General features: G+C 33.3%; 1 protein-coding gene across 1 annotated transcript in view; it reads left to right on the top strand.

The window, feature by feature from the left end:
- Positions 1–1,248: 1,248 nt before the first annotated feature.
- Positions 1,249–16,873, top strand: part of LOC126879951 (tyrosine-protein kinase receptor torso) — a 45,841-nt gene continuing 30,216 nt past the window's right edge. Inside the window, exon 1 of the mRNA XM_050643343.1 lies at positions 1,249–1,515. Coding sequence (XP_050499300.1) covers positions 1,408–1,515 — 108 coding nt within the window. The 5' untranslated portion in view covers positions 1,249–1,407. The remainder of the gene's footprint in view (positions 1,516–16,873) is intronic.

The raw sequence follows: 16,873 nt of genomic DNA, 5'->3' as shown, positions 1-16,873 counted from the left end.
AAAATGTACGTTTTGCTTTTCTGAATATTTTTGTTGTTTTGTTTTCTTGGACAAAAATTGGTTATGCTATGGCTGTTCAAAATTTGCCTAAACTCGTGATTAGTTACTCGTTCAAGCCATTTTAACTACAGCTTTTTCAAAAATAAGCCCTTTGAACCGATGAAACTTACAGATCATATAAATAATACATAAGTAAAGTAAATTGTGAAGTGGTAATGATAAAATTTATCTGTCGTGCTAATTAGGAAGTGATCTTCGCGATTTTTTTACCAAAAAATAAAAGGGACCAACAATATTTTGAGCGCAACTCACTTACTTTTAATGTTACAAGTTTTTTTAAAAAACAAAAATAAACCTTTTTTAAACACTTTAAAAAAGTTAAAATAAATTTTACCCGAAAAGTGCTTCGTTTTTGGGTTATTTCACAGTGAAATATTCGATTTGGAATTTGATGAAGAAGAACCTACTTTTCATTAGCTACAACTCTGCTTCTACTGGGTCCACATATCTCAAACATACACCATTGTTTCAGTTTTTTATAAGCTATATTTTTGCTAAGAATATTTTTTTCGCTGAAATACTTACTTTTTGGGTTATCTCCGAAAAACCGTCTAAAAACATGTTTTTTTCTGTTTAAAATGAACATATTCGCTTGCAAATAACTCGAAAAGTATTGACTTAAAGAAAAAACTCCATGGAACAAAAGTTGCTTAGAATTAGTCATTTTATCTAATTCCGGACTTATTTTGAATGTATATTTTTCACCTTCGAGAGGGGGTTTCCCCTCCATTTTTGTAAAATGGAGGGGATGTATAATTGTAAACTTTGTCTTATATAATAATAGACAATTTCAACTACCTAATACCAAATTTTCATCCTTCCTTTATTTTTGTTTGATGTCAGATTGTTCTTTGATCGGGCTATTAACAATTATGTACCTATTTAGGGAGTAAAATACAAAAATGATTTATTTAAAAAACCGTATGCATTAACACAAATAAACTTTATTTTAAGCCTTAACAAAATATTAAACATGTATTATGTCTATATATGTATTATGACAATTTTTTTAAAAACCTATTTTTTATTTGTGCTTTTTGTTTGATCATTTAATGCCATAAATAAAATAAATAAACGAAACTTAACGTTTGCAATAAATCTACACTCGATGTTTGATTCCAAAAATATTTTAGCTCATTTATTAAATCCTAAACAGTCTATCGGAATGTAATTACAATATCATTATCTCCCTTCTCGCATTTGCCAAACATAGTCAGTGTTGTTTTCGCTTGCGCTTGTAAATTATCATCCAGGTTTAAGCTCACCTTCATGGCACTTACTACGATCAATTATTTTGGAAAGAGCTTTTTACATTTTATGTAATTGGTTCATGTTCTTTTCTTGACGATGAGACTTTCTGTAGTTTTGGTGTTTGCGATTTTTAGTGCGCTTGTCGGGGCGAATTTGGATAAACATAGTGACGAATCATGCCATGAGTGTAACAAAGAGTCTTTGGTAAGAATATTAATTTTATTAAATAATACGATGATAAGATCATTGAAATGTGTATCAAAGAAAATGCCCACATCATAAATTTTCTAAAAAATAATCTAAATTCAGCCAAATCTCAAATAAAACAGATTTGAATTAAGATATAGATATATGTAGTCCTTTTCTAGGTAACTCTGGTTGCACCAACAGATCTTAAGCTCCAGCTTAGCTAAGCTCTACTTATAGATAGGGCCTCTTTGAGTATCACTTGAGTTGCACCATAATTTTAGATTCTTACATTATTATCAATTATATCTATTATTATATTATGGTATTCTTATTGTAATATATTATAATTATCTTATATATTAATTCTTATGATATTCTCGACTTAAGCTTAAGATCTGTTGGTGCAACCGGGCATTAGCCATACAAAGGTATGTGATTTTTCCATATCCTTGCATTTCTAATTCTTTATTTTTATGCCTCTAATATATTGCGGAAAGCATTCCCATGAGTTTCTTCTTAGTCTATCTATGTATAAATATTGGTACATCTTTTATAGATCATAAACTAGTTCATTTGTACGTCCCTTTATTCCGTATTCCCCGTTTTTGTCTTTAAGATATATTATTCCTTACCATCATGATCAGTTGGCTCTATAGCCAGTCGTGAACCTTCATCATCATCATCATCAACAGCTATTCTATCCATCGCCGGATGTAAGCCTCCCTTAGGTGTGTCCATTCATTTTTGTTCGTTGTTTTTTGCAACCATTAGTGGCCAGCCATTTGCTTGATGTCATCAGTCCATCCGGTTTGAGGACTGCCTCTACTTCTCTTACTTGCGCTTGGTCGCCACTTAACAATTCGCTTCGTCCAATGGTTGTTTTCTATTCTTCACATGTGTCCTGCCAGTTCCATTTTAACATGGCAAGCCTTAATCGTGAGCCTTATCCTGCGTCAAAACATTCTTCCATCCTTCCCTGTTGAGTGTCTGTCTTCTCCATCCCGTTACTTTAATCTCCCTTAATTCTTCATGTACGTCGTCCAAGTATCTAAATTTAGGTCGCCTCCTTCTTCTTCTTCTTCCGACCGGCCTATTTAGCATAATTTTAGCAGGGTCGCAATGAAGAGGCCTTAATTAAGAAGAATGAAGAAAAACCGAGAGGTACCGAACACCATTAAATAAAAAAAGTTGTAATATTTCGGACACATTATGCGAAATTAATCCATATATGAACTCCTACAAGCCATTCTGCAAGGAAAAATACCAGGAAAGCGAGCTCCGAGAAAAAGAAGAACATTCTGGTTAAAGAACCTCAGAACCTGGTTCAGAAAAACATCTATAGAGTTCGAAATTATTTCTCCTTCTCCACAGAACCTGTTCATTATCTCCGCCATACACATATGATAGTCAATACATTTCTTTCAAAGATTCGTAGTAACTCTTTATCTCGAACATAGTCAGTTTTGTTTTTGCCTACGGTTGTAAATTATCATCCAGGTCCAAGCTCACCTTCATGGCACTTACTACGATCAATTATTTTGGAAAGAGCTTTTTACATTTTGTGTAATTGGTTCATGTTCTTTTCTTGACGATTAGACTTTCTGTAGTTTTGGTGTTCGGGATTTTTAGTGCACTTGTCGAGGCGAATTTGGATAAACATAGACGATAATTGGACATAATTGGACGAATCATGCCATGAATGTAACAATGAGTCTTTGGTAAGAATATTAATTATGTTAAATAATACGATGATAAGATCATTGGAATTTGTATCAAAGAAAATACACATATCAAATTTTATAAAAAATAATCTAAATTCAGCCAAATCTCAAATAAAACAGATTTGAATTAAGATAGAGATAGATGTAGTCCTTTTCCAGGTAACTTAGCCATACAAAGGTAGGTATATGATTTTTCCATATCCTTGCATTTCTAATTCTTTATTTTTATGCCTCTTATATATTGCAGAAAGCATTCCCATGAGTTTCTTCTTAGTATATCTATGTATAAATATTGGTACATCTTTTATAGATTATAAACTAGTTCATTTGTACGTCCCTTTATTCCGTATTCCCCGTTATAGTCTTTAAGATATATTATTCCTTACCATCATTATCAGCTTACCATCATATTTACAAGCTATGTGAAAGTCAAATTTCGCCCAACCAGTTCGGGTTCATAAATGTTGTTGGTACGAGAGAGGCTTTGTTTTCAATACAAGTCTTATTCCAGAGATGCAGAGACGTCAATTGCGACGTATACGCATGTCTGGTTGATTACGAGAAGGCGTTTGATCGAGTACAACACGCCAAGATGATGCAAATACTAAAAGAAGCAGGAATTAACAACCAAGATCTGAAAATAATTAAAAACCTTTACTGGAGGCAGGGCTGCATTTTGTACCCCTAATTTTCAATCTTTACTCTGAAAGAATATTTATCGAAGCTTTGCACGAAACTGAAAAAGGTATTTTACTAAACGGGTGCCGGCTAAATAACATCAGGTATGCAGATGACACCATAGTATTTGCAGACAACCTAGAAGACCTACAAGTCCTCATGAACAAAATCACGTATTATAGTCAACAATATAGACTCAATATAAACGTAAAGAAAACAAAGCATATGATCGTCAGCAAGAAAAAGATAACAGAAGTTCAACTCGATATCAACCAAACCCCTGTAGAAAGAGTGAGGCACTACAACTACCTCGGCACCATAATAAATGAAGAATGGACCAACATCCAAGAGATAAGAGCGCGCATCGGAAAAGCTACATCAATCTTCAATGGGCGCGTTTTTCAAGAGCCACAACCTTTCTCTTGGTATAAAAGTAAGAATGTTGAGATGTTACGTCTTCTCTGTCCTTTTTTATGGTGTTGAATCATGGATCTTGAACGGAGATATGTGCCGAAAGTTGGAAACATTTGAGATGTGGCTATATCGGAGAATTCTTAAAATCCCATGGACTAATTGAGGTCCTTAGAAGGATGGGGAAGAACCGAGAAGTACTGACCACCATCAAATCTCGAAAGTTGGAATACTTTGAACACATTATGCGAAATGAGTATCCAGACATGCCCTCCTACAAGCCATCCTGCAAGGAAAAATATTTGGAAAGCGAGGTCCAGGAAGAAGAAGAACATCCTGGTTAAAGAAGCTCAGAACGTGGTTCAACACAACATCTGTGCAGCTTTTCCGCGTTTCTGCAGATAAGGTGAAGATTGCCATGATGATCGCCAACATTCGTCACGAATAGGCACATCAAGAAGAAGAAGAATCATTATCAGTTGGCGCTACAGCCCTTGGTAAACCTTCATCATCATCATCATCATCATCATCAACAGCCATTCCATACATCGCCGGATGTAAACCTCCCTTAGTAGTCGAGGAAATGAAGCATTTTGGCTCGCAATTTTTTCGTCCAGCATGGATTTACTTGAAATTTTCACAGAAGGTAGGGAATAGTACAAGGATCATTTTCTATATCATGCCGCTGTACGCTAAAACCTTGGGGGGTGGTTGCCACCCCATCTCGGGGGTGGGAATTTTTTATTACATTTTAACCATGTAAATCAATGTAAAAAGTGATTCTAAGAAAAGAATGTTTTTTACATTTTCTTCGTAAAACTAATATTTTTCGAGTTATTCGCGCTTGAAAGTAACGGTTTTTCGTCGAAAAAATTGACTTCTTAGAGGGTTTTTTGAGAATACCTCGAAAAATATGCATTTAATCAAAAAAACTGCAGATAACAAAATTGTATCTTTTAGGAGCACAAACTAAATTCTTTTTCTATAATATCTTTAAGACCAATACAAACCGAGATACGGCATGTTAAATTTAGCTTTTCTCGTCAAATGCATAATTTGAAATATTGAAAGCCAAATAACGGGAAAATTTAGCTTTTTGAGGAAAACTTAAATTATTTATTTTCAAGTATACAATTAAACCTTTCAAAAAATAATAATAAAAAATTTCTAACATAAAAATAGAGCGATTAATGATAAAAAAAATGTCGGTACCTGCTTTTCTCTACGAAAAAATCAGTGAAAATAACCCTCTAACTACCCTCCTAATTAAAAATTGGTCTTGACCTTTCTGTAATTCCTTGTATATTTGTATCGTCAATACACCCAAGAAGTTTCACCTATTTAAAAGGCCAAACTTTAGAAAAAATGGAGTTTAAAGAAAAATTAATTTTTTGCACTTTCGTATTTTCCACGTTTTACTTCCAAATATTACTAAATTATAGCTTTTTTAATGACTATATTTGCATAGATTTTCATAACAGTGAACAGTTAGCCAGATATAGCTGTTTAAAACCTCTATTTACCAGTAAACACTTCCTTATTCGAGCCCTTTAAACCCGCCCCAATTAAAAAGAAAGGGATCTAACGGAATTTAATTTACACAGTCTTATAGTTCTTCAAAAATCCTACAAAACCGTTTTTGAAAAAACTTTTTATCGCCAAAAATGAATGAGCTATGTTTATAAAACGCGTTTTTTTTCGAAATATTCGAATAGTCCGCTTGTGGAACATTTTCAATGCATGTATAATACCACAGAACTGGTTCGTATACTGGAAGATGACTTAAAAACAATGTGTATTTGTACTTCTACATATTTGTAAATTCGTATTTTTGTGTAAATAAATGTTTTTGTAATTCTTTAATTCTACTTTTTTTCTGTATAGATCTATTAAATTATCTACTTATAAAAATTATAATGTTCTTAAGGGTGGTTTTTAAGGGTTGAAATATGATATTATATCCTAAAGCATTAAACAATCATTATTTTTAGCCAATCAAAACCAAATTTTACCCATATTAAAGTTTACAATGTTTTTATATAATTTTTGACAATAAGGGGTAGTTTACACACCTAAAAATAATCGACGCCCTTGAGCATGTTGTAGAATATGAAGTACAGGGTGAGGTGATCCTAATCCCAAATTATAATGTAAATCGATGCAAGCCAAAATTATTCTTTTAGGATAAGTAATTTTTTATATATAGCTCCAACAAGGGTGGTTATAAAGGTTCAAATATTATGATAGTATACCTTAAAGCAGCGGTTCTCAATCTGTGGTACATGTACCACTGGTGGTACATTTCATTATTTGTGGTGGTACACAAAACACAAAACAGCCAAAATCAGCACCACTATTATAGTTAATCAGATCATTCAGCTAGATAGGTATTTCAGTTAGGTGGTACCAAAAATAATAAAAATTGTTTGGTGGTACATGACTCAAAAAGATTGAGAACCGCTGCCTTAAAGTATAAAACAATCATTATTTAACTAATAAGAACCAAATGTTGACAATATTAAAGTTTAAAACGTTGTTTTATATTTTTTACAAGTAGTTTTTTTAGGGGTCGTTTTCACCCTTAAAAAACCAAAAGCGTACAACGGCTCAATATAGAAAATTAACTAGAGGATAAAATGAGCCTAATCCCAAATTTTTGTACAAATCGATGCTGGACGAAAAAATTGCGAGGTTTTGCCATTTTTCCAGCTTCATTTCCTCGACTATAGGTGTGTCCATTCATTTTTGTTCGTTGATTTTTGCAACTATTCGTGGCCAGCCATTTGCTTGATGTCATCAGTCCATCCGGTTTAAGGACTGCCTCTACTTCTCTTACTTGCTTTTGGTCGCCATTTAACAATTCGCTTTGTCCAATGGTTATTTTCTATTCTTTACATGTGTCCTGCCAGTTCCATTTTAACATGGCAAGCCTTAATCGTGAGCCTTATCCTGTCTCAAAACATTCTTCCATCCTTCCCTGGTGAGCGCCTGTCTTCTCCATCCACTTACTCCAATCTCCCTTAAATCTTCCTTTACATCGTCCAGATAACTAAATTTAGGTCGCCTCTTCTTCTTCTTTTTCCGACCGGCCTATTTAGCATAATTTTAGCTGGGTCACAAATGAAGAGGTTTTAAAGGTAGCTAATGACACAAAAGAAAATGAAATATGAACAATACAAAGTATACCAAGATGCGAATATCGTAACATTTCTTAAAATATCAAACAGAAGTAAAAAACTTCGTTTGTATAATGGTATAAAAGTTTATTAAAAAACTATTAAAATGTCATCCAAATGGATTGCAAAACGTTTCCGATCTAAATCAGATCGTCTTCAGTGCGTTCCGCTTAGTAGATGAAACTAGCACACTATTAAAAGTGGTAACATCGAGATGTGTGATTTACATGTTAAGATTATGATAAATATAGCGACTCCAAGTCGATGTTAAAAGATTTTATATTAATAGTACTCAAAGGTCAACGTGGTTCCCTGCTCGAATAGAACGTGTGGTTCTTGCCAGTTCAATGGACACAGACCAACCAATGTCTGTTAATATCCAACAAAATAACGCAAAAGATGGAAAACAATACATTGTGAAATAAAAAGAGATAAAATTAGTAGAGGCGGAAATTACCGATATAAACGTATAAATTCACATAACATTATATAGTTTCCCACCTTTAGGCTCTGTGACAGGAGTATTTTATCAAATTCTCATAGTGACAGTTGTCATACTCCTCCGATACGTCTGAAGGTGGGAAACTATGTAATGTAATGTTAATTTATACGTTTATATCGATAATTTCCACCTCTACTAGTTTCATCCCTTTTTACTTCACAATGCATTATGTTTTCCATCTTTTGCGTTATTTTGCCGGTTATTAGCACGCTCATCACTGTATAATAACGGAAACGATGGTGGGGTGGGGCGGCTTGATATCATCACTTGATAATATCATCCCGCCGCCTTGATAAGAAAGTAAATGACTCATCACACGGGGCCCCTGCCGTATTCCAGTGCGGGTTACATTAATTCATCACATTCCTAGAACTTTCCACAATCCACCTGCAATATACAGTAGATATATGGTGCAAATGCCTGGAATAAATTCGATATTTCGTAAACCGGTGACTTTAAGGAAAAATCCCGAAACAGGTCGATTTTTATTTTTAAATTACGATATTTTGGCATTTATTTCATGCGAGTAATGTCATCCATATGGATGTGATGACGTAATGATGATTTTCTTAAATGAGACTGGGGGCGTGTGATAGCTCATTGGAAAGGGTATTCAATTATGTATTCAGTAATATAAATATTAACATAATTATTTATACACAGTGTCAAAAATTTTTAAATTAAATTAATTGACAAAAAAGAAGAGTGCATGTAATTTATTTAATTCAAAATACATTTTACTATTGTCAGAAAACAGAAAAAATGTTTATTTGACAAATAAGCATTGTTTTTCGCTTAAATTCAATGTTCAAACCAGCTCCCGCCAACCACCTGCCTCTTGAAAGTTTGAACATTTAATTTAAGCGAAAAGCAATGCTTATTTGTCAAATAAACATTTTTTTCTGTTTCCTGGCAGGAGTAAAATGTATTTTGAATTAAATAAATTAGGTACATACATTTTTATTTTTTTGTGAATTAATTTAATTAAAAATGTTTTTTGGACACTGCGTATAAACAATTATATTACTGAATACAGAATTGAATACCCTTTCAAATGAGCTATCACACGACCCCTAGTCTCATTTAAAAAAATTATCGATTACGTCATCACGTCCATATGGATGACGTCACTCGTATGAAATACATGCCAAAATATCGTAATTTAAAAATAAAAATCGACGTGTTTCGGGATTTTTCCTTAAAGTCGCCGATTTACGAAATATAGAATTTATTCTAGACATTTGCACCATATTGTATAGCGTTAATATTTTTTATTTTTGATATGAACGTTGCGTATTTTAATTAAATTGTATTGTTTATATACAAAAGTAATGTACTCAATTTACAGTAGCGGTAATTATTAATTAATTTTGGAAAATAAAAATTCAATTTCTTTACAAAGAAAGTTTTTTTTACAAAAATGCTGCGGCCCCTTTTTGCTGCCCTAGGCCGCGGTCTAGTCCGCCTAGTGGTAATTTCGGCACTGCTGTAAACTGATGTAAAAAGCTGATGAAGACCTATGACCAGCAAGGGACTCGTACAGGTTGATGATAATGATGAATAAATTTTGACGAATATATTTTAGTGAGCCTATTTCTATTCTTTATTTATCTTGTTTTATTATTCTTTTTATAACAAAGTCTCCTCCTTAAATGTTTTTTCAGAACTGATCTCTCAACAATATCGTATCGTATTAAACGACACTACTTGTTTTTCGCATTCATACCAAAGTAATGATCTGTCTGTAGCCTTTTATATGGAAATTATAAACAAGGTGATATTGACCAAATTTGAAATTATAATGCGAACGAATGAACTTTTATTCTTTTCTGTATCACCATATTATGGTGATTAGATGACGGTACTTTTAAATGGCCAGAAAATAAATGGTATCCTAATATGTTTGGTCAAATTCGAAGACAGTCGTTTGAAATTAGTAAAAACGCAACAATAAAAGCTTCATAAAAAACGAATTAAACAATTTTACCATGAGTACTGGTATTATTTATCAAGAATGGCTGTTATCCACTTTTTCGTCCCAATATCAAAAACAGCTAGGTAATGCAAAAGAATATTCCGATCATCGATCAATCTCGTTAATGAGTCATTTTTACTTACAGTTATCTAATAAGGGCCGGTTGTTCAAACGCTAATCAAGAAGTTGATTATAATTAAGTCCCCTTAACAACCATCAAATAACAACACCCCTCATTCGTTGACTAATCAATTATGTTAATTATCATTATGATAATTAACATAATTGATTGATTAATGAATTATTAATTAACATAACAATTATTGGCATAATTGATTAATAAATCTCATAATTGTAAACAATTATGTTTTCAGCAACCCAAACAAAGTTGACATTGACAGTTGGTGACAGTACATAATTAAATATTTGATAATGATCAGTTGATTCCATTTTCCGGTTGTTCAAACGCTAATCAAAAAGTTGATTATAATTAAGTCCCCTTAACAACCATCAAATAACAACACCCCTCATTCATACGTCAATTAGTTGATTGTAATCAATTATGTTAATTATCATTATGATAATTAACATAATTGCTTGATTAATTGATTATTAATTATTAATTAACATAACAATTATTAACATAATTGATTAATAAATATCATAATAATTGTAATCAATTATGTTTTCAGCAACCCAAACAAAGTTGACATTGGCAGTTATTGACAGTAATTAAATATTTGATAAGGATCAGTTGATTCCATTTTTGATTAGCATTCGAAAAACCGGCCCTATGTTTATCTAAATTCATTATCTAAAATTATTGGAGCTAATTCAAATGTGCGTGACAGTGACAGACTCATATGCACAGGTAAAAATAGGAAAGAGAACATCGATGCCATTTAGTATAAAATCAGGACTTAGACAAGGAGACCTCTTATCACCGTTGCGATTCAGTTTGGCCTTAGAATATACAATAAGTGAAATATTATCTGAGCTGACAGAGGATTTGCGAATCGAGGATCAAAAATATTGTTGGCGTTTGCTGATGATTTAGATGCAGTCGCTCATTCTACAAGAGACGTGAGAGAGGTGTTTTCACAACTCGAGGAAGAAGCAGGTACTCTTGGTCTTCGAATAAATAAAGAGAAGACTAAATATATGCTAGTAACCAAAAATTCAAAACCGAGTGTTAGGCAGAACATAACTACAACTTCGAAGTAGTAAAATCGTTTTAATATGGGGGGGTGGTAATCAGGGACGACAACCATATAGAAAAAAAAATTAAAGGCACTCGTGGGAGTGCCGACAGAAGTGAAAACTTCTTATAGTATATAAATTACGAGCTCAATGCTTTTACACCATCCTAAAAGAAGTGCTATACCTATATCATATACGATATACACGATGCGTATGCCCTATGCTATTTATGTATACACGCATAATTTAGATATGTACAAAATTTATTTCAGCGAAGTGATGACGGTCGCAAATTCGATACTTTTTCCCCATCCAAGAAGTGCACAACGTCCCTAAAGAAATTTTCAATTCAAAAATTTATTTCGTCGAAGCGATACCGGCCGCTAATTTACTACTTTTTCCCCATCCAAAAAGTGCACAACATCCCTCAAGGAGTTTTCACTTCAAATATTTATTTCGTCGAAGCGATGATGGTCGCTAATTTAATACTTTTTTACATCGAAAAAGTGCACAACGTCTCTACATAAGTTTCACTTCAAATATGTATTTCGTCGAAGCGATTACGGCCCTAATTCAATACTTTTCTTCCATACAAAAAGTGCACAACGTCCCTATAAAAGTTTTCACTTAAAAAATTTATTTCGTCGAAGCGATGGCGGTCGCTGATTTAATAATTTTTTACATCGAAAAAGTGCACAACGACCCTAAATAAGTTTCACTTCAAATATTTATTTCGTCGAAGCGATGACGGTCCCTAATTCAATACTTTTCCCCCGTCCAAAAAGTGCACAACGTTCCTAAAGACGTTTTCATTTCAAAAATGTATTTCGTTAAAGCGATGACGGTCGCTAATTTAATAATTTTTCCCCATCCAAAAAGTGCACAACGTTCCTAAAGAAGTTTTCACTTCAAAAATTTATTTCGTCGAAAAAATAAAGGTCGCTAATTTATATTTTTCCCCATCCAAAAAGTGCACAACGTCCCTCAAGAAGTTTCCACTTCAAAAATTGATTTCATCGAAGCGATGACGGTCGCTAATTTAATGCTTTTTTCATCGAATAAGTGTACAACGTCCCTAAAGAAGTTTCACTTGAAATATTTATTTCGTCGAAGCGATGACGGTCCATAATTCAATACTTTTCCTCCATCCAAAAAGTGCACAACGTCCCTCAAGAAGTTTTTACTTCACGAATTTATTTCATCGAAGCGATGACGGTCGATAATTTAATACTTTTTTCCATCCACAAAGAGCACAACGTCCCTAAAGAAGTTTTTACTTCAAATGTTTATTTCGTCGAAGCGATGACGGTCGCTTATTTATTACTTTCTCCCCATTAAAATTTAATAATTTTTCCCCATCCAAAAAGTGCACAACGTCCCTAAAGAAGTTTTCACTTCAAAAATTTATTTTGCCGAAGCGATGACGGTCGCTAATTCAATACTTCTTCCCCATCTAAAAAGTGCACAACGTCCCCAAAAGAAGTTTTCACTTTAAAAATTTATTTTGCCGAAGCGATGACGGTCGCGATGACGTTCGCTAATTCAATACTTTTTCCCTATCTAAAAAGTGCACAACGTCCCTAAAGAAATTTTCACTTCAAAAATGTATTTCTTCGAAGCGATGACGGTCGCAATGACGGTCGCCAATTTAATACTTTTTCCCATCCAAAAAGTGCACAACGTCCCTAAAGAAGTTTTCACTTCAATACATATACGTACAAAATTTATTTCGCCGAAGAGATGACGGTCGCAATGACGGTCGCGAAATAAATCCTTTTTCCCTATCGAAAAATAGGTTTTACATTTATTTTAAATTTAAACACTTCTATACAATTTATGTATAGATACATATAATATAGATACGTACAAAATTTATTTCGTCGAAGAGATGACGGTCGCTATGACGGTCGCGAAATAAATATTTTTTCTCCATCCTAAAATAGGTTTTACATTAATTTTAAATTTAAATACTTCTATACAATTTATATATACATACAAATAATATATAGCATAAGCGATGACGGTCGCAATGACGGTCGCGATGACGGTCGCGATGACGGTCGCGATGACGGTCGCGAATTCAATGCTTTTTCCCCTATCTAAAAATCGCACAACGTCCCTAAAGAAGTTTTCACTTCAAAAAAGGCCTCAGCAAGGATAGCTGCGGGGAATAGAGCATTTATACTCGCTAATATCAGCGTTATTAAGATCTATACTCCAGGAACCGAAGTTTTTCACCTCGCAATTTTTACAGAATGGATCGATTTACTTGAAACTTTGAGAATAAATAGTGGATAGTCCAAGGATCAAATTCTATTTGGTGCCGAAAGGCGCTTTTACCATGGGAGCCTTCATTCTAAGCAAAAATGTTCTATACATTTTTTTGATAAAATTAATAGTTTTCGATTTATTCGCTATCGAAAGTGTTAATTTTATATCGAAAAAATCAATGTTTTACGATATACTCATTTACGATTCACTCAATATTTGTGTTGAAAAAATTTTATCAAACCAAATTCTTGGGAATTAAATAACCTAAAATTTCATATTTAAACATTTTTTTGTATCTCTGATGCTAATCTTTCTATTCTCAAGAAAACGGCATTTTTTTACCAAACTACAAAAATTCCTTATTCGCTTTTAACTCCAGTTTTTTTAAAACTAATCATTCTAAGCCAGTCAAACTTCTAGAATCTATCATTTATATATAAATAAAGAAGAATGAATAAGGCCAATGACTAAAAACACCGCTAACTTACATTATTATGCTTCCAGTTGGATTTCTCCTTTTTTTTCAAAAAAATATTGATTTTCTAACCGTAACTTTTTTATTTTTTATCTTAGAAAGTTTGTTAAAAAAGAATTTTCTAGGTTTTTACAAGATATATAAGCTTATTAATATTAAATCTTTTTAAAATCCTCAGTCGCAAAAAGAGGTGACTTTGAAAGGGTTGGTAAAGGGGGTTTTTGCATGTTATTATAAGTTTTAATTCTCAATACAGTCGGAAAAATGAAAGAAGATGATCACATCAATCACTTATTTTGTATTTGCTGTATTTTTCTATAACAAACGTTTGTTATTTATTTATTGTTCATGGGTATTCTTTCATTTTTCCGACTGTAGCTTACTTAATTTTTACCGTAGAAAAAAATTTTGCAAACCAGTTTCTTGGGAATTAAATAAGCTACAATTTCATATTTAAACATTTTTTCGTATCGCTGACGCTAATCTATCTATTCTGAAGAAAAGGCCATTTTTTCCAAACTACAAAAATTTGTTATTTGCTTTTAACTTTATTTTTTAAAAACTAATCACTCAAACTAAGCCGGTCAAACTTCTGTTTCAGTTCAATTCTTCAATCAAACCAAGTTTTGTGGTCAAAATATAATAAAATATTTCCACCCCCGAGATGGGGTGGCAACCACCCCCATGGTAAAAGCGCCTTTCGGCATCATATAGATTTTGATCCTTTTCAAGCAAATTGATTCATTCTGTGAAAATTGCGAGGTTTTGTCCTATTTTAAGCTTCATTACTTGGACTACTAAGCTGCTAAAAAGAAAATCTAAATTCAGACTGTAGGTACATCTCAATTATTCGCCCAGTTGTTACATATGAAAGTGAAACATGGACTGTTCTTACATCTCTTACATGCTTGAAAATTTGAGAATAAATAAGCTGCTGGTATTTAAAAGGAAGGTTTTCAGAATGATATTTGGCCATCAAAGAGATGAATTAACAGAAGAGTGGAGAAGTCGCCGCAATGCTGAATTGATGACTGTACAGTACTGAAAACATCGTCAGTCATATAAAAGCTAACCGGATAAGATGGGTAGGTCATGTGTAGAGATTGCAATTGCTGGATCCAGCAATCCAGCTGGATCTAGCGCTATTTTTTACATGCTGGATCCGCAAACGTGTCAAATTCGAAATAAGTTACTTAATATATTCATTAGCCTTTTTATTCAAAGCCGTGAGTAGGCAACTTGCCATTCTATCGCGCTAGCAGTAGCTCAGTATGCTGGAAAGTTTCTACAGCCTAAAAGTTTGCATCCATAAAGCGTTGATAGTCATAGCCAGTGGTCAATAAACAATGAGTTGATCCCGCTCTTTGACCGGTAAAACTGACCTGGCTATAGAAGCTCTTTGCAGAAGAGAGTACACTTTGATAACAGCCGACACAACCATGAAATTTGTCTTAGACAAACTAAATAGCCAGGACTCTAGCCTTAGCGCCGATCTATCGGAAGATCTACGCAACAGAATCGCGGAACGGCACCTCTCTGAAGTTACAGGTATATTAATGTACTTACAGAATCCAAAAAAGTATGACGGAGAACTAAACAATCCTGGTTATTTCCCCATAACGAAAAAGAATGCAATGCGACGAGATGAAAAATTTGTTGAGTTGTATAAATAAACAAGTGATTGTGGAACCAGTGCAAGAGGACATAATGGAAGAAGATGGGCCAACTAATCCGGAGCCCGTGAATTTTACTATAGAACAAGACCTTGAGATTGAATTGAAACGAGAAAGAGAAAACTTGTATAACAAAAAAAAACTGGTTATCAAAAAGATTATGAAAAGATTGTGGAAAAGGAAATGACCGTTTGTGACACCGGATGAGTGAAAGGCGATCATTTGTCCATGATCTATGGCTATTTGATGACCTTAAAACCGATCAGCACAGAGGCCGAAAGGGCTTTCTCCGCAACCGGTTATATGTGCAGTTCTGTGAGAAGTAGGTTAGGCGATAAGACGATAGTTAAATATGTTTTTAAGGTCTAACTTCAAAAAAACAAAATTATTCATGTTTCTGTTGTTTAGAATATAGACAAAAAAACATTAAAATCGTGTTTTTATTTTGATTCCACATTTTGCTGGATTCAGGCCAATCTTGCAAAAATCCAGCTGGACTGAAAATGCTGCTGGATTGCAATCCCTAGTCATGTGGTAATATCAGAGGAAGAGAGAGTGTTAAAGACAGTGTTTTTGAAAGATAAGACAGAAAGGTAGAAGACAGAAAGGTAGAAGAAAGATAAGGTAGAAGATCAATAGGCTGTTTCAGAAAAAGATGGAAGGATGATGTTGAAGCCCATTTATCCAGGATTGGAGTACAACAATGGAAAATGGAAGCGCAACATCGTAGAAGATAGAGGGCTATAGTAGATGCGATGCGATGAAGACTCACCCCGAATTGTAAAGCCAGTCAAGAAGAAGATGATTTAAAAAAAAATAAATATTATAAACTTCAAAAATTCTTTTTAAATATCACATTGTCTTCCTACTTGTTACATTTTATTGCTATTTATGTATATAGAGTATTATAGTTGAAGTATTTATGACAATGATTACATACTACCTATATACATTTTGCGTGACACCGATTGCACATAATTACTAAAAAAGTAGATTCGGGTTGGGATAAGCGGCAATATCACCTTTTATTTTGATGAATATGTGTTATATTTCTAATAACTGTCGATAAGTGGATAAAATAAAATTTGTAAGCGATGATTATATTTGGGCAAAGTTATCGTACATACAATTTATTAAAATAAATGTTGTTGTACGGGAAAGGATTAAAAAATTTAATATTCTTTTCACCCATTTTGAAAAAAATGTAAAAACGTTGAATTATCCATGTTCTTCTGTCCCAGGGACTTTGTAAACACAACTCATCCATCATTTTACCAGATAGAATGACAAA

This window comes from Diabrotica virgifera, chromosome 2, assembly GCF_917563875.1.
Source record: "Diabrotica virgifera virgifera chromosome 2, PGI_DIABVI_V3a".
NCBI classification, from domain to species: domain Eukaryota; kingdom Metazoa; phylum Arthropoda; class Insecta; order Coleoptera; family Chrysomelidae; genus Diabrotica; species Diabrotica virgifera.
This window is presented reverse-complemented; position numbering and strand designations above follow the sequence as displayed.